Consider the following 26,596-nt stretch of genomic DNA (forward strand, 5'->3'; position numbering starts at 1 on the left):
AGTATATATGTGACGTATTTTGTCTTTTTTAGATTCTGAAATAAAAAAGTGGTTTCACAGATATTTTTATATGTACGTACCCAGATATTTTTATTTCAGAATTTTTTAACATTTGGAAAATGCATCTAAAGGTATAAACGATGCCCCCCATAGGGGGCCTCACAGCGATTTGAGAACGTACACCGTCCGATTTTTCCAGAGGCTGGCCAAAATTCAATCTCAACCGTTGTTTCTTGGACGTGGAGTGGTTGGCTGCAGACCTCGAGCGGTTTTTACCATTGGTCCCTAGTGCTAGACAAAGCGATGCAATGGCCATGGTATACCCGCGTCTGTGTGCGCATGGGTCCCATGTTCGAACGGGCCCGCACATCAGTGGCTGGGGCTCTTCTTTGCGTTGCGCTCGCGTCGCGCCGGCCGCGGAAAATATCTTCTCCGCGCGGGTAGATAGCGGGGTAGTTTTGTCCTTTCAGTCGATGGTCAGTGCGGGCGGCTCCGTGGCTCGTCCTCCCCAATCCCCTCCCGAGGGCTGCTCCTCTCCAATCGCCCCTGCCTCCTGCCCCACCGTCCCTTTCGTCGCCGCCATGAGCAGGAGCAGGAGCAGCACCTTGTCGCCGTCGCTGGGAGCAGCGCCTCGCGCCGTTGATGTCGCCGTCGCTGGGAGCAGCGCCTCGCGCCGTTGATGTCGTCGTCGCTGGAGCAGCGCCGCCTCGGCGTCGCTGGCGCTGGGAGCAGCACCACCTCTCGTCCTCGACACCAGCGCCACGCTGCCGGATCCGGACGACGAGGCCGCCATGTGGGACGCCATCGCCGCCGCCGTCCCGGGCAAGACGCCCGAGGATGTCCGGCGCCACTACGAGCTGCTCGTTGAGGACGTCGACGGCATCGAGGCCGGCCGCGTGCCGCTGCTCGTCTACGCCGGTGATGCCGGGCCCGACGACGGCGGGGGCTCCGGGGGCGGGGGCGGGAAGAAGGGCTCGGGCGTCGACAAGGGCTCGTCCAAGTCCGCCGAGCAGGAGCGCCGGAAGGGGATCGCCTGGACCGAGGACGAGCACAGGTTCGCTCCTGCCCTTTTCCTTTCCGTTGACCGAATTTTGCGGGGAACGCTGATGCTGTACATAGATGCTTGATTGACCTGCTCTGTCGGAAATTCCGATTGGTTAATTGATCCGTGCATTGGAAATTCGATGCTTGCGTAGTTTACCTGCTCTCGTGGTGTGATTGCACCGGCGCTCGGAGTCTCAGTGGTGCTCTTCCTTTGTGTGCCCCTTCGTGTATTGGGAGATTAGGCTATGTTCTGTACGAGATTTTCTTGCTCTGACAGAGGAGCAAACATAGTTGCGCTTAGGGTATGGCTGACCCAGGAGCTAAAAGGTCAGGATTGCCTGATTGGGGATTCTGCTGATCAACTCGTGTACTGGTCGTAATTCTTCGATTGATTGGAAATTTGCTCTTTAGATGCCCATGCGCCTCGGCGACGGAGCCGAGCGCGTGCCTGAAGACAGCGGCGGCGAGCGCCGCGCCTGGGCGATGGCGGCGACTGCGGTGGCGAGCGCGCGTCTGGAGATGGCGGCGGCGAAGGGGTGCCTGGCGACGACGGCAGCGCCTCTCCTCCAATCCCCGCGTTAGTCCTCTCTCCCCAATAACCACTCCTCTGGCTGTCCCCGTCTCCACCCCTCCTTCTCCTTGCGCGTGCGGCGGCCGCCGGCTCCATCCCCGCAGCCAGCTTCTCTCCCTCCACACATCCCTCTCTGGAACCGCCGGCGCGGCCGATCTCCGGCAGGGGCCGCTTCCGGGGGCAAGGGCGGCGCGACCGTCCCCCGCAGGGACAGCATGGGAGGGAAGCGCGGGCGACCTCCACAGGTCCTCGAGCGCGCGGTGGATCCGCGAGGGAGATGGACCGGGGAAGAAGGCAGTGGGGCTGTGGTGGGCGTGTAGCGGCAAGGACAGGGTCGGCCGGCGAGCTGCAAGGCGACGGAGGAGGCAGAGAATAAGAAACGGCAGCTGCCATAGCACAGTTTCTCTCTCTCTGTGGTTGTGCAAGGACTTCAAAAAAAAAAAGAATGGTACAACGATGACTTGCATATGAGTTTCCATCGGGGCAGAGGTACGAGTGGAGGCAGACTCTTCCTGTTTGATTTTGCTCCCAAAACATTTCATATAGTATATGATCCGATCGATTGCATAAGACCCGCGGTAGCAATAGAACGGGGAAAGTATACAGAAAAGACAGTTCTTTTCAATTTTGATTATCTATATATTAGTATTAGTTAGTAGTATTAGTTGAGCATCTTATCCCATCTTAAAGTTGGTTTATTCGGCATCAGCGAATGCTACTCATTATAGGAATTTCGACAAAGCAAATTTATTCATTACTAAAGCCGAAGTCAGTAGGAGTACTATTATGAAAAAATTCAGACCTCGGGCTCGAGGACGTAGTTTCCCCATAAAAAAAAACATGTGTCATATAACAATTATACTAAATATAGTAAAGAAATATAGCGTGTGCAAGATCCAGTTTTTTCCTTTGCGTACAACGTGTTTGACTAAAATCCTACATAAAAGTAATGTATGTAAGATCTATATTCCATCTAGCTAGCTGTTCGTAGTTTTGCAATTAAGGTGGGCATGGATGTTTTATACATCTTGTGTTCCCTTTTAGGTGTGCATCTCTTCCTAACCGGTTATATCCTGTTTGTGCTAGGATTTGTAGTGTCTCCATGATATACACACAAGATAAAGGTTATTTTAATGAGCCATATTTTGTTTGGTTAATTTCTCAAGTGATTGAACTGTGTGTTCATTTATGTTCATGAAGTCCTTAATATTTCGCGATGCTGCTTGATGCATCTGGTTGCATGATTAAGCTTATCAGTAACATTTTTTTTGATTGCAAAGAAGAAGGAAAATGATCACTAGAAGGCTTAAATCATTCAGGTTCCTCCTTCCCAGGTTCTCTGATTCTCTCTCAAGATCCCATCTTGCTGCATAATCTCTGGAAAGAAGATCACAACGGTGGCTTGCCCGGTAACAGACTCGAGCAAAGACTTAGATTGAGCTCTTAACTTGGTGGATTTACTTAATGCACTAACACTACACCTGTATGTGTTATCTAGAGTTTCACCTCTAAGCTTTGAACTTGAAGCTGCATTGAAGTTGGCTAGATATTTGTGCAGGTGAGTTTTCCCAACCCATGGGTGTATCGCCAGTTCCCCTTTTCCATAATTTTTCAGTTAATTATATGGAATGAGCAGCCTGATATCTCTGTTAATGTTTGTCTGTCTTTTTAGTAAAACATAATTAGTTGACTGGAATTAAGTATAAGCTGCAAACAATAATTTTGAATGAGGAATACCATGCTTAGGATGAAGCTATTGATTAAAGTATTATGTATTTCTTTATCAATTGACAAGGAAGTATCAGATTTATTAATGGGCATTGTAGATGGTGCTAAGGCTCTAATCGATGCCAGTGACCGATTGATACTGTATATAATTATCAACACCTATGTTCCAATGCATATGGTTGTTCAGTTTCTATTACTTCCGTCATGTACTGTTTTTAGTTTTGATTTGTGAGATTCAATTTAGGTTGTAATTTTTAGTGGACCAGTAGAGGTTTCGATTTATGGTTACAAAACCTAGGATTAGTTATATGAAGTTATGTTTCTTTATATGCTAGCCCATGGTTGTTCCCAAGACGTGCTCCTAACTTGCTACTGATAAGAACAAATGTTCCATCTTCATATTTTCGCTTTCTGCAGTGTAAATTATTTTTGATTATGGTTGCCTTTTTCTCAGAAAATTGATGAGCAACCAGAGTCGCTTTGGTGGTCTGAATGTCTGATAATGGATATGAACTTCAGTTGAAGCCTGGTTGACTATGCTCGACCTAGCAGGGAGGTTAGCTCCGTGTCTATTTGGTTGATCTCGTGCAGTCTGTCATACAGAAACTACCATAGGATTAACTAATTTATGTGGGTGCATTTTAGGAGAAACCCATGGCGTGATGGAAGATGAGGATCCGAAATTGCAGAGATGATGTCTCAAGGAATGAGCACTATTTTTGGTTATCAGGCTAATTGATCTTTGGTTATTGCTAATTTTTGGTGTAGCAAATCATGCTTCTCCGTACAAGTTGGTAGAGGCATGAAGGCAAAACAACAAAAGGAAATGGTATGTTCTCAGGATATGGTGTAGCAAATCATGCTTCTACTGATGCAAGAAATAACTATTTGATTACTAAACTAGGTGGGTTTTTTTACTGGCATTCTTTCCCAGGCATGTTTCTAGAAAGAAAAGCAAGATGCAAATCTGTTTGTATAGCTTGGCTTATATAGATATGAGACTATTTGTGCTGCTATTTATTTTCTTACAGAAGTCCGACTCCTTATATAGGAAAAATCTGTTTGAAGTATCATCTGATGTAGGATTTTTTTGTTAGTCTCGGTAAAGTATTATGTTTGTGCTTCTTTCCATACTTGCAGTAGGTGTGTAAATATTTTGTCCAAATGGCTTTCTTCATGTTATAGCTGATAACTTTGTTTTTAAATTCAGGCCCCTGGTGTGATATTTGGTCATGTTCTAGACCAGAGTATCTTTATATTAATTCAAAGACGGACAATTGACGTAGAAATGACATGTTAGTCCAATCTCGAAGGCTGCGGTACTCTTCTTTATAGTAGGCCTGTGGCTCTCCTTTTTCCCCTGTGAATTCTATGCTGAGTGATATAAGCCTCTCAATTTTCCAATTTTTCATGTGTTCTTTACTGGTTTGTCTTGATGGAATTCTGTCCAATCAAATAATTCATGGTTGGCACTATTAAAAACTGTCACCTATTTGGAAATTTAAATTATTCCTAGATCAAAATTTGCTAGAAGGTTCTGTAATAATTAATTGCTTTTGATTTGTTCTTGCACTTCTTTCCTACCTAAGCAGCTGACATTAGTATTTTTATGGTGTCAATCTCATGTGTAGCTCATATTTTCCAAAACCGGACTGCAAATAGCCAATTATCTTTAAAAAACACAATACATGATTTAATCTATCACGTTTTGCCGCCTGGCCCATAAGGATCATGGCATCACTGGCTGGATATATTCACTCAAAAAGTGCAGTGACCAACCTATTCTGTCATTTCTTATACCATTTGATGTACATTATGTAATGTCATTTCAAATACTATAACCTGTGCTTCCCTGTATATCTATTATAGAAACCTGAGTTGAATCTTTATGCAGGTTGCAGAGAACGAGTTATGTTGATATACGAAATCTGGGGCATTGGCTTATCGTGGCACCTTTAACCACATATTCTTCTTATCTTTTCAGTTCTTTTAGGTACGATCATCTCTACTTGATCATTTCTGCAGAATGGTTGTTGTTTTCTCAACTTGCAGACCATCGGTATGATATTTGTTGGATACCATATGGGCAACCAGTATAAGCATGTTTCTGTCCAGTACATTAGTAATTCGAGTTCTCTTATTTGTTTTCTGTTCTGTGTGTGTTATGCAAAAGTTGTCTGACAAATGTCAAACCTCCGTCCGGGCCGACCGCCTCTTGTACGTCCCCGCGCGACACCCACGCCGGCCTCCTCCTGCACGTCCTGTGCTATTCAGGTTAGACGTCTTCCTCTGCATCTTGACCTGTCTGCATATGAACAGAAATCTGTTGCAGCATTAATATGTACCGATGGATATGGATGGCTTCAAGCCATTGCGTGCAACAACGATTAATCAGGAGAAGACTTGTAACTAAACCATTCCTTGAAGATCTATAAACAGTGTCCCATTCCAATGAATGAAATACTCGCTACTCAGCCTTCTGGCGTGCGATGTGGCCTGAAAATAATACCCGGTTGTTCCCTTTTTTACAAGTTTAGTACGTTTGAGTAGTTCACATGCCAACATGAAACAGCATGTATTTGCATATGCCTCATTGATTTCCGAATTTCACATTTTCAGTTAATTTGATGATCTATATATTAACATATCTTTGGTAAGACCTGAACAACAGATAAATAAGAGGTGAAATATATATTTTTTAAACTTGGTTTCTTGCCTATAGATGCTCACGTATTGACAATTATTGTTTTTTGTTACTAAAAATTGGTTGCAGTGTTCAAACAAAGAATTATGAGTGCTGCATTGCAATATGGTGCTTGATCTGAATAGTAATATTCAAAAATGTTGTTCCATAAAAATGGTGCAATATGTAGCAGCAAAGAACTTGATTTGTTTCCCCCTTGATTGTTTATCATGAAATAGTTTTTTGTCTTCACCTGGTTGTTCCTATTTCTGTTGTGTAATAGCATACCCATTTATGCGCAATAGGTGAGATGCTATTTATTTGTAACTTCGAAAACAGTGAGTACTACCCATAATCACTTCAACTTTTATCTAAGAAAAAGCATAGGAACGGGAGAGGATTGAACATGTCATTTTTGTTTAATTTAATGGCATATTAAACTTGATGCGCATGTCACGAGTTATAGCAGAGAATGCACACTCGGGATGATTGTGAGATCGCTGGGGATAGCAAGAGCCATGAAGGAACTGAACTTGTAGCTTAATTCAGAAATATTTTTGGCAGGATCCCCATATTTGTATGGAGGGATCTATGAAAGTTCTTTTGCAATGTATTATTATGGTCAAAGCTGCTCTTTGTTGTGAAGTTGAGCTCTGTACAATGTTGGTGGTTCTTTTCATATGATGCATGCCACACGTCTGCTATTCATATTGGGTCCCAAAACCAGTGTTCAGATCATAAGTACTTTTCTCATTGTTAGAACTATTTATTTCGCTTTTCTTCGAGGTATTTACCAACTCTATGTACACGAGGGTGCTCAATTTTTTGGAGGAACTTTCAAACATATTCTATTCCATTCATGTTTATTTGATGGGCATTCATATATGTTGATTAAAGATAGCTGGAATGAGTTTAGGTGTAGTAAAATCCATATATTATTTTATAATTGGTTATATCAATACTATATGGCTTATATCAAGGAATGGAGGGAGTATGTTGCACTATTGCCATCACGTCTTATCAGTTCCTGACTGATGCTGGTAGTACTTTTCATTTTTGGTTATTACAAGCAGAAAAGCTAAAAGTTGTCTTATTCTTGCTATGGGTAACCAATTGTGGTTATAGCCATGGTGGAGATGAGATCCACAGTGTATCCGTATTTTGTTTTTTTGAACATACTGTATAATTATGGATTCTCTTTATTTCTCTCATGCTGTCATGTATCTCAAACACATAGATCACATAATATATCAACGTCCACTTAAATATACAAGATTAGAAGTTTGGTTGTGTAAGTAGCCGGACAAATAAACATATGGTTTGTTAGCTGAAGAAATGCTCATCTTTTATAAATTTAAATTTAAATGCTTCATGTTCTTTTTCTCGTGCCAATGCTTACGAAATGTAAGCGAGAATAGGGTCTATTGACAAGTGCAGCATGCAGCAAAGATATAGAACGAATATGGCATTATTTAGCATATCTAAGAATTTCCCAGGCAGCTATATCTTGGTCTGAAAAACATGTTTATTACTGTACATTAAATTTCTGTTGTACATGTTAGTTTCACCCATTATTTATTGCCAGGTTATCCCAACCATAATCTTGATCTTTCTGCAGGTATTAGGCTGTTTATTGAAATATCACCACACTCCAGATCAAAGTGGATTCCCACAAATCTTGCAGGTTCAGGGGCAGGCCACACCAACGGCGTGCGAGAGCTCAGAAATTGTTTGGTATCCATCATCAACCTTTGCACCTATTCGTGATATATGCGGCTTTGCTAGATGTACCTTCATCCATGGTAGGCCTCACCATAGGTGGTCTGCTTTTATTTCAGCCAGTTGTGCACCATGTACTATCTTCATTAAGGTTGAAAATTCACATCGAATTTAAGTATCTTTGCTAATTTGAAAAGAAGTTCACAAATATATTTATTTAGCTTGAAATTTGGGGATCTTCGGAGAAAATATTTAACATCAACAAGTATCTTTTAGAATTCATTTGTGCAGAGAGCTTTGTTCCATGATTTTGTTCAGGTCGTGGCTTTAGAGATAGTTACTTATCCAGTAGACATGGTCTTTTGGTTTACTTGCGCTTCGTATACTTATCGTCTGCCTGGATGTCATGTTAGGTTCTTCCAACTGTGGTTGATGATCCGTAGGAGCTACCGGCATCATCTGATACATCTGGAATAAATAAGAGGTAACCTCTCTTTCTATGTGTGCATGCAGCCTATCGATACCTGCCTGGCTGATGCTTCTATGTATCCCTTTGCTCACTAAGGTTCTGTTTAAAATCCTTTCAGCTGTAGAAAGTACAGAATGATGATACTTAAAGAGTAAGAAGAAAATACCTAAACTACTGTCTTCCTATGGTAGCACCATCAGTTATACAGTTTAAGAGTTGTGCATTTCTAGGAGATGTCAGGCATCGCTGGATTTATCAGTGGAAGATGTCGTGGTGGCGTGGTCCATCACTCCCGCCACCGTTCGGCGAGGCACCATGGATCCTTCTTTTTAATCCAATCTTACTAGCCTATTTGGTATTGCCGCCTCTGTAGAGATGCGTCGTTCTGAGGTGAGTGAAGCAGCACAAGGTTGTGGAGGAACAGCTCCACCGTGTTGCTACAATGTGGACAGCACAAATGTTGAAGGAACCGCTTCAACGTGCTGCGCTAGATATCGCTCTAGGGGCGTAAGCTAGATATCGCTCTAGGGGCGGGGGCTGTCAAGAGTTCAATCCAAACTCTCAACACAAGATCTAATCCAAGATCTTAAAAAAAACAAGAACAGAAAGTTCTCTTTATTGATAGGTAGATGGTACATAGTCTGGTTACATATGTAGAGGCTGGACCTCTATTTATAGGCTGCATGAGCCTTCTCTCCTTAGCTCTACTCATAACTAGAGTGTTCTAGAGGACACTACATAAGCTAGGAAAAGAGATACAAATATTCTAGTTACAACATATAGCTAGAACATGCTAGAAACTACTACAACATATGTGACTAAAGGATTCTATTTCCTAGAATATAGTAGAAGTGTGTAGAAGCTAGTACTGGATCTTACTTCTGTTTTATTTTAATTTATTTTCTTTACTGTCCCTCATCATCCTCCCCTGGTTGTTTAGAACTCGACCTCGAGTTATCTTCATAAAGTGCTTGTTCTGGATGATAAAGGGCCAAGTCTGCCACATTGAATGTGTGAGATATGCCCATCTCCGGGGGAAGATCTATCACATATGTGTTATCATTTATCTTCCTTAGAATAGAGAAGGGTCCATATTTCCGTTGCCTAAGCTTTCCTTTAACGCCTAGAGGAAGTCTTTCTTTTCGGAGGTATACCATCACTTTATCACCAACTTGGAATGATTTCAGCCTCCGTTTGCAATCAGCCAACTGTTTATACTTCAGATTGTGTGCCTCCAAGATACCGCGAATTTCTTCAAATAGTTTTGTGTAGTTCTCAGCAAAGGACAAGGCTGCTTTTGAGCTTCCTTTTGATGGTAGCTTCAACAGATCCACCACATGTGTCGGAACTTTAGTGTAGACAATAGAGAATGGACTCCTTCCTGTTGATCTATGGTTGGAGTTGTTGTAGGAGAATTCAGCAAGAGATAAGGCTAAATCCCATTGTCCCTTTTTATCACCACAAATGCAACGGATCAGATTACCCAAAGACTTGTTCACCACTTCTGTTTGGCCATCTGTTTGTGGATGAGCTGTAGTAGAAAATTTTAACTCGGTGTTGAATTGCTTCCACAAAGTCATCCAAAATGCAGCAAGGAACTTGCTATCACGGTCTGAAACAATGGACCGTGGAACCCCATGAAGTCTGACCACTTCTCGGAAGAATAAATTTGCAACATGACGAGCATCTGTTGTTTTGCGGCATGGGATGAAATGAGCCATTTTGGAGAATCTGTCCACCACCACAAACACAGCATCATTCCCGCGCCTTGTTCTTGGCAAACCCAATACGAAGTCCATAGAGATATCCTCCCATGGAGCCTCAGGGATAGGCAAAGGCATATATAACCCTGAGTTTTGGACCTGGCCTTTGCATGTTTGACATATGGGGCATCGCTGAACAAACTTTCCAGCATCTCTCTTCAATTGTGGCCAATAGTAACGAGCCTCTAGATTAGCGATAGTCTTGTCACGTCCCACATGGCCACTAAGATCACTTGAATGGAGCTCTCTAATCAACTTGTCACGTAGAGAACTTCTTGGGATGCATAACCGATCACCCTTGAAGAGATAACCATCTTGCACTAAATAGCCGTCGCCTAATGGTTGGTCTCTTAGGTGCTTTACCCAAACATGGCCAAAGTCTTCGTCCTCTTCATACAACTCTTTTATTTGATCCATGCCCGGAAGTTCAGCCTCAAAAGAAGTCAAGAGGCATGCACGACGACTCAAAGCATCGGCGACTCTGTTGGTTGTTCCAGATTTATGCACAATAAGGTAGTTAAACCTCTCTAAATATGCTGCCCATCTTGCTAGCATGCGATCCACATGCTTTTGATTTCTAAAATGCTTCAAGGATTGATGATCACTGTAAACAATGAACTCCTTAGGCAGCAAATAGACTTCCCAGGTCTTTAAAGCCCTAAAACAAAGATATAATTCTTGCTGATAGGTACTCCACTTTTGTCTTGCTTCGCTTAGCTTCTCACTAAAGAATGCAATGGGTTTTCGTTCTTGAGATAGAACAGCCCCAATGCCTACTCCGCTTGCATCGCACTCTAGCTCAAAAGTTTTAGTGAAATCGGGTAGTACTAAGACGGGAGCTTGTGAGAGTTTTTCCTTTATCTCCTTGAAACTAGTTTCAGCAGATTCGTTCCATTGGAACTTTCCTTTCTTTAGGCATTCAGTAATTGGTGCCATGATGGTACTGAAATTTTTCACAAACCGCCTATAGAAAGTTGCAAGACCATGAAAACTTCTCACCTCAGAAATAGTCTTTGGAGTTGGCCATTCTTTGATTGCTTTAACTTTAGAGTCATCAACGTGAATGCCCTCACGTGTTATGACAAAGCCCAAGAAAATAAGTTTTGTTTGAAGGAAAACACACTTCTTCAGGTTGACATAGAGTTCGTTCTCCTTTAGTACGCATAGTACCTTACGGATGTGATGCAAGTGTTCATCTTCATCCTTGCTATATATCAAGATGTCATCAAAATAAACCACAACAAAGTGGGATAAGAAGGGTCGAAGTACCTGGTTCATCAAGTGCATGAAGGTACTTGGTGCATTAGAGAGTCCAAATGGCATCACCATCCACTCAAACAACCCTTCCTTTGTCTTAAAAGCTGTTTTCCATTCGTCCCCGGGTCTAATGCGAATTTGATGATATCCGCTCTTTAAATCGAGCTTTGTGAATACTCTTGCACCACTAAGTTGATCTAGCATATCATCCAAACGGGGAATAGGAAATCTGTACCTTATGGTGATCTTGTTGATAGCTCTACTATCTGTACACATGCGCATAGATCCATCTTTCTTTGGTGTGATCAAAGCTGGTACGGCGCATGGACTAATACTCTCTCGAATGTGCCCTTTATGCAGCAACTCCTCCACCTTTTCCCTGAGTATATCATGATCTTTTGGGCTCATTCGGTAGTGTGGCAGATTAGGAAGACTTGCTCCCGGAATGAAGTCAATTCGATGTTGAATTCCTCTCATTGGCGGTAGGCCTTGTGGCTCTCCAAGTATGCTCTGAAATTCATCTAGTAGGTCATGTACCTTTGCTGGAATCTCAACCTCCGGTTGCACTTCTCCTTTCACAACAAGTGCAGCACACATATTTGCCTCTTTCAAGTCTCCCATAAACTCATTAGAGGTGTGAGAAATAGTTAACATACTCTTCCCCTCCTCTTTGGAGCTATTACGATCTGATTGGTTGGGTAGAATGATGATCTTTCTCTTGTTCCAAGTGAACGAGTACGAATTTTCTTTCCCCCTATGTGTGGTATCCACATCAAACTGCCAAGGTCTCCCAAGAAGAACATGGCTGGCATCCATATCAACCACATCACATAGTACATTTGAGCGGTAGTACTTGCCCAAAGAGAGTGGCAGGTTGCATTGTTTGGTGACCCTCATATTCACCCCTTTCTTGATCCATCCAATAGTGTATGGGTTTGGGTGATCATGAGTCTCAAGTTTTAAATGGTTCACCAAATTTTGGGAGATGAGATTCTCGCAGCTGCAACTATCAATTACTAATTTGCATACCTTGCCATTCACCGTGCATTTGCTCTCAAATATTTTCTTCCTTTGTGTGTTGTCGGGCTGCGGCGTTGAGCACAAGAGGCGTTGAATCACACATACCACCTCTTCTCCCTCTTCTTCACAAATATCTTGTCCTTCTACATCTTCAGATTCATATTCTTCATCATCTTCACCATCATGGATTGTGGTGTTGACAAATTTCCTCAATGGGCATTTGCTAGATACATGTCCCTCTTCACCACATTTATAACACTTTATCACAGGCTTAGTCCTGCTTTTACCACCAACTTGTTTTGGGGCAGGTTGTTTTTCCTTGGGTTGAGTGGTCTTTTCTTCCGCTTTATGGGAGTTACTCCTAGGTGAGGCTTCCGTATGAGAATATGGAGCCTTACTTGCCTTTCTTGTTTTTACCAACCTCTCGGCCTTTAAGGCTAGAGCTTGTGCTTGATCAAGGGACCAAATTTGCCGCATCATTAAACGATCCTGGATAACATCACCGAGACCATTGATGTACCTTGCAACTTGTTGATCTTCTGTTTCAGCAAGGTTGCACCTCACTTGTAGCCTTAGAAACTCCTCTCAGTATATTCTCGAAACAGTCCTATTTCTTTGGGCACAATTCTGAACCGAATAAATAGGATCTCGATCATAATCTGCAGCAAAAATCTCCCCTTTAAAAGGTTCTTCATTTGCCGCCAAGATCGCACACGAGGTTCTCCTCTGAGTCTGCGGTCTTCTTGAAGGCGATGCCACCATGCACCAGCTCCTCCTTTCAGCTTGTATGCGACCAAAGAGACTCTACGGTCTTCTGGAATATTCATGACCTCAAAGAAAGTCTCCACCTCGTACAACCAATCAAGGCACCCTTCAATATCAACATTTCCATTGAAAGTAGGGATCTCAGCTTTCACCTTGTATGTATCCCTCACATACGTAGTGTTGGGTACTCTTGGATGTGCATAGAGGTCGAGTTCTTCAAGGCCCTCATCATTTTCTTCATCTTCGTAAAATTTCATCATAAGTTGGCCTTCTTGAGGTACGCTTGAACAATATGTGGTTGAGGTGTTTTTGCTCTAAGATGACCTCCCTTCCTTCTCCGCTGAGCATCTTCTCCATCCTTTGATGATTCTTCATCATTGGCGTAGGAGGAACACCCTTCTCGATCATCTCAACTAGCCGATCAAATCTCCGGTTAAGATCTTCACGCAACGCTTGGATTTGTTGTTCTTAAAGATCCATTCTCTTTCCCAACTCCTCCATTGCTTGCCGCAGCCTTGCTCTCAATGAGGGAACCACGCAACTTGAACGGATCAGCAGTGGCTCGATACCACCCGAAGCAAAGACAAGGTTGTGGAGGAACAGCTCCACCGTGTTGCTACAATGTGGACAGCACAAATGTTGAAGGAACCGCTTCAACGTGCTGCGCTAGATATCGCTCTAGGGGCGTAAGCTAGATATCGCTCTAGGGGCGGGGGCTGTCAAGAGTTCAATCCAAACTCTCAACACAAGATCTAATCCAAGATCTTAAAAAAAACAAGAACAGAAAGTTCTCTTTATTGATAGGTAGATGGTACATAGTCTGGTTACATATGTAGAGGCTGGACCTCTATTTATAGGCTGCATGAGCCTTCTCTCCTTAGCTCTACTCATAACTAGAGTGTTCTAGAGGACACTACATAAGCTAGGAAAAGAGATACAAATATTCTAGTTACAACATATAGCTAGAACATGCTAGAAACTACTACAACATATGTGACTAAAGGATTCTATTTCCTAGAATATAGTAGAAGTGTGTAGAAGCTAGTACTGGATCTTACTTCTGTTTTATTTTAATTTATTTTCTTTACTGTCCCTCATCAGTGAGCCCCTGTTTCATTCGATGCTCCTTGCATTGATTTTCTTAGTGTGTGCCTGTGATTTTATTTATGATGAAATGCTGGACATAGCCTTGTGAGATCTTTGCATACATGTGGTTGCCCTGGACACAAATAAAAGCCATTTGTGGGACATGTGGTAGTAATGCATGCAGTAGGAAAAAATAGTTAGAATGAATATGTAGAAGGTCCATATTGAACACACGCACATGTTCATCTATATGCACCATATGGGCTCAGTATGGCAATTCAGATTCAAGTGTCCAATATTTGCGCCTCTCTTACTGCCTAATAGTAATTTTGTTTTCTCAAACACACGCTTAAACACACGCCAAAGCGTGTGTATTTGTGTATTAGAAGAAAACTGCAGAAAAAGTGGGTGGTACACCAGCATAGACAAGCTACAAAAAAATTAAAGGCTAAGAAGAGAAAGAAAGAAGAAGCTAGAAAGAAATACATACCATTTGTTAGCACAGGAGGGCCCCGATCGCCGCAGCGTCATCGGGTGGCCCGGAATGCGGAGGTAGGCTAGGAAGTGCTTTTGCCCCAAGAAGCATCCACATCTTTGCTTCTTCCAATATAAATGACCAAGTCTTCTCTATTGGGATTGATATTCTTAAAGATCACATTATTCCTTGCTTTCCAAAGCCTCCAAAACGGTTAGCGAATTAGATATTTAACACCTTTTTTTTTTGCATTCCAGGTGGCATTATCTACGGCGAGCGAACCAACGTTGAAGCTCTCATGGGCGCAAGGCATATAACCAAGCAGGTTAAGTCTGGACAGAATGTCATGCCATATCTGTTTAGAGAAGGAACATTGAGTGAGCAAATGGGGTATAGACTCAACCTCCTGATCACATAAAGCGCGGGTGTCATTATCATTCAAGTCATGGCGTTTGCGCCTTTCTACTGTCCAACATCGGTCAAGCGAGGCGTGCCAAGCAAATACTTTGCATTTGAGAGGGCTCCAACATTCCTAGATTGAGTTGTGATGAGGAGAGAATATGGAGCCTTCAAAAAATGCTTTGTAAGCAGATTTAGCAGAGTATGAGCCCGACTACGTGAGGTTCCAATTTAAGGTTTCTGCGAGCCCGGATACGGCCTCTGCTTTCCGCTCCGGCAGTTGATGTCTGCGCTAATCGAAGAAATAGAATGATAGCTTCGGTGGAGAGGGTTCCACTAATATCCCCGATCCGGGCATTCTCTCGGTAAGGCCGAGGCGACTCACCGGTACTTGATGACACGAGGACCGAGAGTAGCAACCACGGCAGGGGCAAGATCTCGCAATACTCGCCCAAGAAGCCATCTATCCGACCAGAAAGGAAGGTTAGTGCCATTACCAAGGGTGGCTGTAGTTACTGCATAAACAAGGGCTTTGACGTGGCGACTAAGATGGATGTGAAAGTTGGTCCAAGGGCGAAACAGTTGCCTAATAGTACTTCATTTCAGGAGATATTGGTGGCCCAATCTTGATAACCATATATGCCTTTTTAATATAAGAACATAAATGTGGTTCCATGTTAGAGATATGCTTAGAAGTAGCACCATGTTCATGTTTTTGTTCCTGGGGAAACATAATTTATTTCTAAAAATGTATTCAATACTAGATGACCAAATAGACGATGCATCACTTGGTGCTTACGTTTTGGCTATTGAGCTACTTGGCAGCACCACTCCTGGAGATTCTAAAGTTTTGCCTTGCATCATAGCGACATTCATAGTTTCACTAACTTTGAGCTTCAGATTAAGGAGATACAAATGATTTTTTTTTGCTTATCATGGCTACCTCTGAACTCTGAAGTTGATGAATAAGCTTGCTACCATTATTTGATTTTCTGTTATTTCTTCGACAATCCTTTCTAATATGTTTCCTTAAATTATACATATTTTTTAAAATGTGAGGACGTGGTGATTCCTATTGTGCAATGAACCAAGTCAAAACTTTAAAATGTTTTATCTCCTCCAAATTTACTTGATATGGAATCCTGCAAATGATTTTAGCTTATCATGGCTACCTTTCTTTTGTTGTTCATTCCTTAATTTTGCTACTTTAGATAGTCATACAATCGTACTTATTGTACTATATTTTTAGTATTAGTCATTGTAATATATCCGCCTATTTTCCTGATTGTATATAATTGTTTGTCTAACAATACATATTCACCATGATACCAAATGTAAATCGGTGCGAATTCAATGTGCGCCAAGGCGCACAATTATATCTAGTTTCCAACTAGGGTTCACATGCACCCAGGTTCAAACCGGACTTTTCCTGAATTTAACCCAAAGAAACCAACAGCATCCGCAACCTAATTTGCCAACAGATGGTATAGGCGTACTCAATGAATTTTAGCAGCTCCCAACTACATGATTTCCACAGCACACATCACAGTTAGCTAGCTAGTCGCTGCACCTAAACCTGAAACTTTCAGGGCACTAGGATGCAGCTCAATCTAAACCCACCGCAGGACCAAATCACTACAGCACATTGCACGGATGTTATCAATTGGACAAAAAGGTCAGATTGACTATGCTATTTGGTTATTACTTTCTTTATCTTATCAGGTGGTTTCACTCAATATTTATTCATGGCAACTACATGCCAATGGCACAGTACACTTGTGTGAACTGGAAAACTAAGTTCATTATGGTGTTCTACATATGACATTTTTTCAAGACAAACCAAACACACTATTTAGAAACCGTGAGCAACCAATAGCAGTAATACTGCATTTCATTTTTACCATTATAGCAAGTGGCGGGTGGAAACAATTCACTATATCCTTTATTGTGAGAAAGACCAAATATGATGTATGTGACCAAAGATTTGTGTCTACATTCATCAAAAGAAGCAACATCAGATTGCGGATGTACAATTCACTGATAGCCAACCTGACTTATACTCCCTCCGTTCTGAAATACTCTGCATTCTAGGCCTAAAATTTGTTCTGAAATACTCTACATTCTAGCTTTTAGTCAACAAGAATACGGAAAAACGAAGTGGTCCTCCTTTATCTATTGGATGTCACTATTTTCAATGTAGCTTGGATTGGTTGTTTACCAATTTAAGCAGTACTAATAAATGCACTACTAATTTGTCTGATTTTTCCTAGAATGTAGACTAAAAGAGAACGGAGAGAGTATATCAGAGTAATACCAAGCAAGCCATGACACCTCGAGCAAAGAGGAACCAGATCACTATGGTAAGATGAAAAGAAAGACCACTAAGATATAGCTACTGGTTGTATCATCTGCAAAATACGTCCAGACACATTATCATTTTTTGATGGTGCCAACTAAATATGAATGATACAAAAACTTATGGCACCTATGTGCAGAAGTTTTTTCCGAGAGTATCTATGTACAGAATTTAACTATGCAAAACAGTGGACATGTAAGACATATAATCCTATAGCGTTGACCAGTAAATACAAAGACACAAAATCTTTAGATGCATACAACTATAACTAACACGCGGCTTACCACAGCATGTATTTGTCCATGAAAACTGGATCATGATAACCATCTCAAGTACGTAATCTCTACGTAATTAGCCCATCTCTGAACCCTCATGTACCCCACTTTTAAAAAGATCTACAATAAAAGCCAGACCAGTTCAAACAAAAGAAGATACTCTCACGTGCCATTTGATCTTCCCTACAATATAAGAATAATTCACGAGTGAGAAATGATTTGCCTCCGACGCATAATGCAATTATACAGTAGAGATGTACAATGAAAATATGTCTCATATACAACCAACTCAAAATGACAACTGATGAACTTGCATACTGCTTCAGTATAACACGAGTTCTGGATAAAATAGTAAAATATATTTCCTTTTTCTGGTGAGGGCTACTACTGCAGAAAATACTACTTGGTGTAGATATTGACGTTCAAAATTAATACTACTCCCTCCGTTCCTGAATATAAGCCATATAGTTTTTCGAGAAAAATTCCAGAATATAGGTGCGACACACCACTTGTATGGAAATTTTTTTTAGGGATTTGATTATATTTTCTTATCTTTTGAAAAGTCCTCTATTTTCTCATGTCAAATGTTTAGCGGTAATCCCGCCCAAACCTGGTGTAATTTTCTCTCAATATGCGTTCTTTAATTTCCGTGCCAAAAACTATATGGCTTATATTTAGGAACGGAGGGAGTATTTGTTATACCTCTAAAAAATGCTAAGAGAAAGAAAACCCCATGGTTTTGACGACCAAGGAAATTGAACTGGTGTGACACACGCCATTTTTTGCACCATTCACCTTATTGTATATTCCAGACGTGCAAAGTAAATCAGTAAAATGGCCAACCATGCTTTATATGTATTGGATCCAGGTAAAATGATCTTTGCAAGAAACATTTTATTTTTGAACCATATATGTTCTGTAAAATGACATGGTAAATCAAGTAAAAATGAAGAAACAAAATAACCAAGACTAGTGTCCAATCAAAGCATTCTAAAATAAAGAGCCCCCAATAGCAGAAAGGCATGACATACACTTGTATGATCAGGCTCTTTTAAAAGAAAGTTAAAACTCACACAATTAAGGCATCATTCAGTGTGCTCCTTCACTCGACTTTGGCTCAGATGAATCAGAAAATTCCAAGTCAACTAGTAACCATCACAACAGCAAGAACAAGAACATAGGTGCCAATTAAGATGTGTACGGCAGATTCATTCATTTGGATATCTAAACGGCCTCTCTTTTTTCATCCCAAGAGTAGACAAGAAAACAGAAGCTACTATTGGTCTACCCTTGGTCAGCCTGGATCTGGAAGCAACGAACCAACCTGATCTGAAGTGCAAGTTGAAGAAAACAATTTACCCTTTGAAATGGATGTCGTTTAAGTTCTAGTATCTTCCTATCTATCTTAATGGAAAATGGTTGTCGTTTCAGTTTTTGTACCCGCCACGGTCAGGATCAGAAAAAAACAGAAGGGAGCAGAATTATCCAACAAGACATTTAAATACTATAACAAAAGCACACCTTTGACTTGACATTGCTGAACCAGCTAGATGCATCACAGTTTCAACGGTCATGCCGGGGGAGCACATCTCACTTCTCATTGCTACATGTAGTTCAAGTTCTAGAAGCATTTCTCATAAGCCTGAAAAACATAACAAGACATCAGCTGTCGAATCATTCAGTAGATATGTTGAGTTCTAACTCGAAGCCTTAAGGTAGTAGTAATAACTCAGTAATTAGCATATCTGCATACAAGATCATTTACTAATTGGAATAAATAACTCTTCTACAGTCTGTCTATAGTAGAGCATACCATAATCATCGATCAGCAGGTGCAATCTACCATGCTCTTAAAATTAGAATTAATTATGGTGAGCATTCAATGTGCTCTTGCCATGATTTCTTACAGAAAGAGGGAAAAAGATCATTATGTATAGTGTAGAACTACTACCCGTCATGCCTTCCTAAATAAATAAAAAATGTTGAATGATCACTGAGAATCTACTAAAGCTAAAATGTCAAATTAGAGCATACACAAACACAATATCAGGTCTGGGTTGGAAAATAAAAATAAGTCCACAAAGAACATTATGGTGGCCCAAATTATTAGACACAAACACCTAACTAAAAAATATGACCTGCTCACCAAAATGCGCATGGATTTGCACCTGATGGGCTTGAAACTCAAGTTCCCTTATGCATATATGTATTATAGCATGAAAAGCATTGGGTTGACAAATAAACAAAACTTACAGTTAGTACAGCTTGAGAGTAAATTAAAAACCACTACAAGATGATAGTTCAAAATTTCATGTAGTCAATAACAACAGTAGCTTTGGTACTTTACATGATCCTAAGTATGACGTAAGCGCAATAAGCCTCAAAGAAAATGCATTAGCGGACTACTCATGACTACTTGCAAGTGTTGTAAACCAGAATTCCACGAGTAAAATATACCCAGCTCAATTAAAAGGCAGGTTCCCATCAGTAACAATGAAATGGTTCATGGTTTGTACGTCCATAACGTCCATGGAACAACTTCCCTGAAATTATTGAGTGGTTTACACCATTGCATTGCTGCCCTCTTCTAGGTTTGTGATGACCATTAATCTCCATCACGACAACTTTGGCAAATTAATATCTGTGAAATATCATTAATGGCATATCAGAATGCATAATCTTACTGAGCCTTCCTAAAAATGAGTGCACAACATCTCAGTGATACAATCAGACAAACGACTAACACTTGAATACTGTACAAGAAGCTACTAGTAAACATCAAGAATATCCAGAAAAAAACACTTGAAACAATAATCTGTACCGACCAGGAGGTCATGGGTTCAAGTCGTGGAAACAGCCTCTTGCAAAAATTGCAAGGAAAAGCTGCGTACAATGACCTAATGTGGTCCGACCCCTCCTTGGACCCCGCGCAAAGCAGGAGCTTCATGCACCGGGCTGCCCTTTTTAAACAACAATCTGTACTCCACACTAGCAGCTGCCAGGTTTATTATTCTAGCTCTAGACACTATGCAGCAGCTTATATCCAGGAGACCAGAACAAAAGGTTCATTATTACCTTTACCTTGCGCGGAGGTCGATCTCGGCCTGCTGCAGCTCCTAGCTCTGCTGGTGATGCTCTGCAAGAGCTGCTGCAGGATGTCATTGCTGAGGACACCGCTCCCATCAGTGGCAATCAAGCACTGAAGCAGAAGCCCTCGAGCCCTTCTGTCCCGTCCTGCACCTAAAACCACTTCAGTTGTATTCCCCGCCAAAGGAAAAACAAAACTTTATGTTTGTACACAACACAAGGAATCAAACTAGGATGATTAACTAGCGGCTACCCCCTACAAAGACAGTCTATAAAAAATAACATTTACATGTAGTGCACCTAAAGCGTATTAGCTTTAGGCCACCACAAGGATCAACTTTACGTCTAAAGCATGTCACGGAATCAAAAGCAAACAACTATATTGAAATTGACATAACTTTGAAGGAACTAAATCCATCGATGAACAAGTAGGAACACTTAAGAACATACACGACAAAATAATTCATGCCATGGACAGGAGACGAATCACTACATGGTTGCAACCTATAAGTTTGAATAATGACTAGCCATCATCAAACTACCAACCAAGTACCAACTACAAAGTTGAAGCCATTTATTTCACAGAAAAAGGCAGCTGCAGGTTAAGTTATAACTGACAACAATATGTACCTTATAAAAGGCAGATGCAGGTTAATGACTATTGTACCGGTTATCATCTGCAAGCACCATACCTGAAGCTTCTTTTGTAACCTAACACAAAATCATCAGGGCAAAGAAAAAACGTCCGTAAGTCCACTCTGCATGTGTCAGAACAGCCACAAAAATATGTTTTCAGGAACTGAGAAATATAAAGGTGTGCCAAGATTCTGGGCAGACAAAAAGGGGGAGCAGGTTGATCCTTATAAGTGTTGGCATGAAATATTTAGAGGAAAGTAGTCATTCAGGGGTGATGAGCAACAAAATATTGTGTTGGTGCAGCAACATTACATAAAACGACTAGCAAATGCTAAATAATAACAATTTCAAGTAGAAAGCACTTAAGTGTCAGAAGACAAATAGAAGACTAACAGTGCAGCCTAATTCAGTACTCTTGAAATGTGAAGAAGGCAACATTGTTCTATGGAAGTGAGCTAATAATGAATTACACAAATTAAGAATGGATCTTACAAGATGGAGCTAGAAAGAACAATAATAATTTCAAAACAGAGCAAAGAGAACCTTGGTCTTTGTCATGCCCATCGCAAATCCAATATCAACTAATTTCAGAGTTGGTGCATCATTCACACCATCACCAGACATTGCAACAACTTCACCATCTTATTTGAGCAACCTAATGATTTCCTGCTTATGTTTTTGGCTCTGCCCTGGAGAAGAGAAGGCCACCTGTTTGCCTCAACAGCTTCTTCCCATCGCGAAGAGCCATGACTTCCTTCCATGTGAAGCTCCTTGATCTAATGTTTTCACAGGGGCTAAAACCCCAATCTCACGGCATATTGAGTGTGCTGTTTCTCTGCTATCACCATAACACGTATCTCAGGAGCTTTGCAACCTTCAATTGCTTGGTGGACTACTTCTCGTGGAGGATCCTGTGGATAGTAGTGCTAAAAGGTACATGGATTTGTCAACTTAGAACCGCACATAATATATTATTTACATAATTTCCATGAAGTGCGGAAAGGACTCACTCTTAGACCAACAAAACCACAGAATATCAGATCGCTCTCTATGGAGTAGTAGCATGAAGGATCAAACAGATACTTATGAGTAGCATGCACTTCCCCATCATATGTTGCGAATTGTGCCAAATCCTCCTTATATGCAAAGCCCAAACAGCGCAATGCACTGGCAGACATTTCACTAAGTGTTGACAATAGGAGTGCCTTGGCACCCTCATCCAAGAGCATGACAGATCCATCGAGAAACTGCATATATGCACTTCTCTCTAGCAAATTTTCTACAGCTCCCTGCAAGAGTACATGTTTACCGTGAATATTCGTCGAACAGAAAATTACACGACAAAAAACATCACAAGCAACAATATGACATGATACTTGCTATAACAAAAGCAAATAAGAAATACAGCATAACGTGGTAACAGAGTATGTGACTGAAGAAATGGTAAATATGCACTGATAAAATAGATAGAGAATTGACATTTGATGATATGACAAAGACATTACCCTAGTTCAAGGAGAAACTTAGGCACAGTGGTCACACCATGATGCTGGAATATGTTCAGAAGTTATTGATCTTATTAATGATAACTATGCAGAAAAAATCTACATGATTGGAACTTGATCAACATCAGAACAGTAACAAGGAATGATTTTCAGCTATAAGTTTGCTTATTTCAAACACAATATGTAGGAACAAGCTAGTCAAAATTGAATACACAACTAGTTTTTTAATCGATAGTCTAGAAACATTATCACCTTCTTAAAGGTTGCTATGAGAGGGATATCAACCCAGCCCTTCTGATCCATATGTTGCCCCAACCAAACATATGTACATAAGTTATCCATGTTGCGGATCAAAGAACAGGGAATCACTAACAGAAGAACACCCACAAGCCAATTAATTAATTAAATGCTGAATAAAGTCAATGCAGCCAATTAGGCTCGTCCAAACCATCTGCTGCCAAACTAGTCTCTTAAAGATATTAACCATTTTACATGTTTAAGTTATCATTTTTTCATACTAACTTACAGATATTAACCAGAAAAAATTCTGAACCTACTCAATATAATCGATATAATTTTATAGCATCTTCAAGATTCGTACTAAAAATAGAGATATTATACGATATTGCCGCTTCTTTAGTTGTGGAAGGTGTAACTATGTCAGTGAAAGTATTTGGCTTACCGCATCCAATGGAAAATCCCTTAGTCAATGACCCTTAAGAAAATGAATTAGGTCTAACGGGGAAAGAAAATGTAAAACCAAACGCCTTTTGTTCATCTTCTTTTTGAGCAAAATATTTGAGCGTCAAGTCAATAAAGTTGAACAAACCCCGCAGTTGCAGTAGAAATCAAAGACATGTATACGAACATAGAAAAAAGATAGCAAGACAAGTGCATCACTTGTAACTATCAATTCCTCAAGGAGGACGTGAATTTAAACCTTCAAGGCTCTGAAGTTGGTTCCTCCAAGATCAATGGAACTCCCTGTTGAAGTGCACGAACATACCCAGATTAGTGAATGTTCCATAGGCAAAATGCAAAAAAGAAGGGAGAAGAAAGGCTAATAGCATTGTCAATAATGACTGCATATATATCTAACACTGCTTGACAAATCAAAGCATCAGTCTGAAGTAGCATAGACAAGCTCTAAAGCGAAATGGTGAACGATAACCAACAGCACTGAACACCAACCAGAAATGTTTAACAAGTACAACTTACTCTAGTGTCCAGTTAGCTAGCAGACACGTGCTCGAGGCAACTATAATTAACTACTTTTTAACTGAAAATTACAAACTACTCAGTTTCTGATCATTTGACACTGATGGTATGACAAGCATAATATAAGGTTGTTCCCCGACTATGTAAACATACATATGTAATAAACTAAATGCTTGATGCTCACATTATGAATAAAAGCAACAGAAGGATGAGAGGTGACTCACCGGCTGCCCGGGGGGGGGGGGGGGGGGGGGGGGGCAGAGCCGAGGAGCTGCACAGGCCTGCTTCTGCGTGGCCTCATGGTGGATGACACCGGGAAGGAGGGTGTCCTTTCAGGCTTTCACAGCCAGCGTGAACTTGGTGGCAGTGAAGGACGCCACACCAACCTGAACCTTCTAGACTTCAGATAGGGTCCTCCAAGATCAATAGCATCATTCTTCATCCCTGTTCAAGTAGGAACATATCCAATTTAGTTATAGCCAAGGTAAAGGACACTCAGCATTGTCAATAATGACTCTCCATCCATTGTACATTTTAACTAATGAAGCAAGACACCATCATAAGCAGCGGATGAAACAAACTCTAAGACTCCATATTTTGTTAGCTGTCAGCACAATTGCTTTCTACCATCTGTCGCTATCCCAGATTAACTGCTTGCACACGTAACGATAGGCGAGTAAAGCTGGCTCATCACTGCCATGCACAAATAGCTATCTAATATTTGGGAATCAAATTCGAAGTCGATTACGTAGAGCGGCTATTCTGAATTCAAAAGGACTGCATTTGCTAATACGCTGCATCGATAAACACGGCTAAAAAAATGAAGAGGTCTAAAAAAATGAGGTCTTTTTTCTTTCAGGCATAGTTGAACTACTATTGCACAGCAGCCGTTGTATGGTAGCCATCGATCAACAGAGCTACAACAACCTTGATGGCTCAATTGTGTTAGCACCTTCTTAGCGCTAAGCATTTGGCTCATCACTGTCATACGGAGCTATCCAATTTTTGCATGCTAAATCTGCAATCGAGTATTGTACAGCAGCTAGCCTTTCTGAATTCAAAGGCAGGGGGGTAGCTAATATGCTGCATCGATGAGACAAAGGTAATAGGAAATGAGATCTGTTTACCAGGGATAGTTGAACTACCTACTTCCCAGCAGCCAAGAAATCGTATAATCCTACACGCAAATCAATCTAAACCGAGTAAATATAGCACTAGCCATGAAACTACCAACAGGAGCTCTTAGGATCCAATCGTACTATGAGAAACACAGACACGTGTATGAAACAATATGTGAATGTTATAGTATATAAAATCTTTTAAGATCTCATAATACTCTAGGAATCTTCTATAGAAGCAACACAGAGTTTTCCAAGCTTTCAGTACAATGCAGCCCAGACTATCGTGTAAAGTTTCTTTTCTACCCATAAAGGAACTGGTAAGTGGTAATCTTAAAACACCTCAGTTGCCAACGAGTTGGCAAATAGTTGTCAACAGATTTGCTTGAGAATCTTCCTAGACCATCTTCCATTGGAGCAAGAACTAAAGAAGAACTTAAGAAGAGAACGTATCAGCCATACAGAACCTCAAAGCCATGCAACTGAATCATTAATTCTCCTCCTCAATCCTACAGCACCGAATACCCCTTTAACAATTCTCCCATATATGACATGATTTAGTAACACGCGTCCATTTAGTTTGATAGTTCAAAAATTACATTGCTCATGATCATCCAACACACTAGTACAAAACTTAACTTTCACACTTGAACTGACATTTGAAATACACAACTCACCAATGATGGTGGCATATGAAGTATGTTTGGATGGAGGAATGACCAACAAGCTCGCAATCTCCCCACCAGATGGTACAAGGTTCTCGCTGACATATAGTGCTTGGAATCTCCTCTAAATGATAAATGATAGTAATTTGTTATATTCTGTATGCATAGCAGAAGCAAAATTCTGTCTGCTTCTTCACATGTAGTTCAATTCAAAGGGAACTTCCCTAAATTAAATCCAACAGGAATGTCGTTTAGAAGATGAATGAATCTAAGACGAAATGGATAATGCATAAAGTTCTGCCTTTTTACATTTATTTTCTAAGTTGATGCAAGATACAACGAATCATAATGCAGATAGAGTAGGAATTGGCAATATTCTTTTGTTCTTCAACAACATCATATAATGGAGAAGACAGAACAATATCACATCACAAAACACACCGAAAACTACAACCTGGAGCTCTTTGGATCCAACCATAAAAGTTGAGCAAAGGTCGTGTTTTTTAAAGTAATCATTCGTCCATACATATCTTACAGATACTAACCAGAGCAAATTCTCTAACTACTCAATATAATCAAAATAACTTTAACAGCTTCAAGATTCGTACTAGAAAATAGAGATATTTTACAATATTGTCGCTTCTTTAATTATGCATGCATGACCAACTGAATAACATGGCAATCACAATATATGAAGGTGTAATTATGTCCGAGAAAGTATTTGGCTTACCGTGTATCCAACCTTAGTCAATGAACC

General features: G+C 40.8%; 1 protein-coding gene across 20 annotated transcripts; it reads left to right on the forward strand.

Moving 5' to 3' along the window:
* The first annotated feature begins 238 nt into the window (after nt 1–238).
* On the forward strand, nt 239–8,603 carry LOC127301610 (transcription factor SRM1-like). Of its 20 annotated transcripts, none has more exons than XM_071820235.1 (13): nt 239–1,054; nt 1,456–2,104; nt 2,950–3,024; nt 3,114–3,173; nt 3,798–3,899; nt 3,989–4,247; nt 4,554–4,681; nt 5,238–5,336; nt 5,517–5,617; nt 7,645–7,828; nt 8,159–8,229; nt 8,333–8,365; nt 8,445–8,603. In XM_071820235.1, exons 1-2 carry the CDS (start codon nt 792–794, stop codon nt 2,084–2,086), a joined length of 894 nt encoding a protein of 297 aa, XP_071676336.1. In that variant the 5' UTR covers nt 239–791; the 3' UTR covers nt 2,087–2,104; nt 2,950–3,024; nt 3,114–3,173; nt 3,798–3,899; nt 3,989–4,247; nt 4,554–4,681; nt 5,238–5,336; nt 5,517–5,617; nt 7,645–7,828; nt 8,159–8,229; nt 8,333–8,365; nt 8,445–8,603. The 20 variants fall into 20 exon arrangements, 19 of the variants coding, with proteins under 19 accessions (XP_071676336.1, XP_071676341.1, XP_071676344.1 ...); XM_071820240.1 differs by having other exon boundaries at nt 4,554–4,662; XM_071820243.1 differs by having other exon boundaries at nt 4,554–4,638.
* The last annotated feature ends 17,993 nt before the right edge of the window (nt 8,604–26,596 follow it).

Source organism: Lolium perenne, chromosome 5 (genome assembly GCF_019359855.2).
Source record: "Lolium perenne isolate Kyuss_39 chromosome 5, Kyuss_2.0, whole genome shotgun sequence".
NCBI classification, from domain to species: domain Eukaryota; kingdom Viridiplantae; phylum Streptophyta; class Magnoliopsida; order Poales; family Poaceae; genus Lolium; species Lolium perenne.

Coding starts and splice junctions, on each gene's coding strand:
- LOC127301610 (XM_071820235.1), top strand. CDS start 792: ATGTGGGACGCCATCGCCGCCGCCGTCCCGGGCAAGACGCCCGAGGAT. Junction 1,055..1,455: donor TGGACCGAGGACGAGCACAG/GTTCGCTCCTGC, acceptor TTTGCTCTTTAG/ATGCCCATGCGCCTCGGCGA.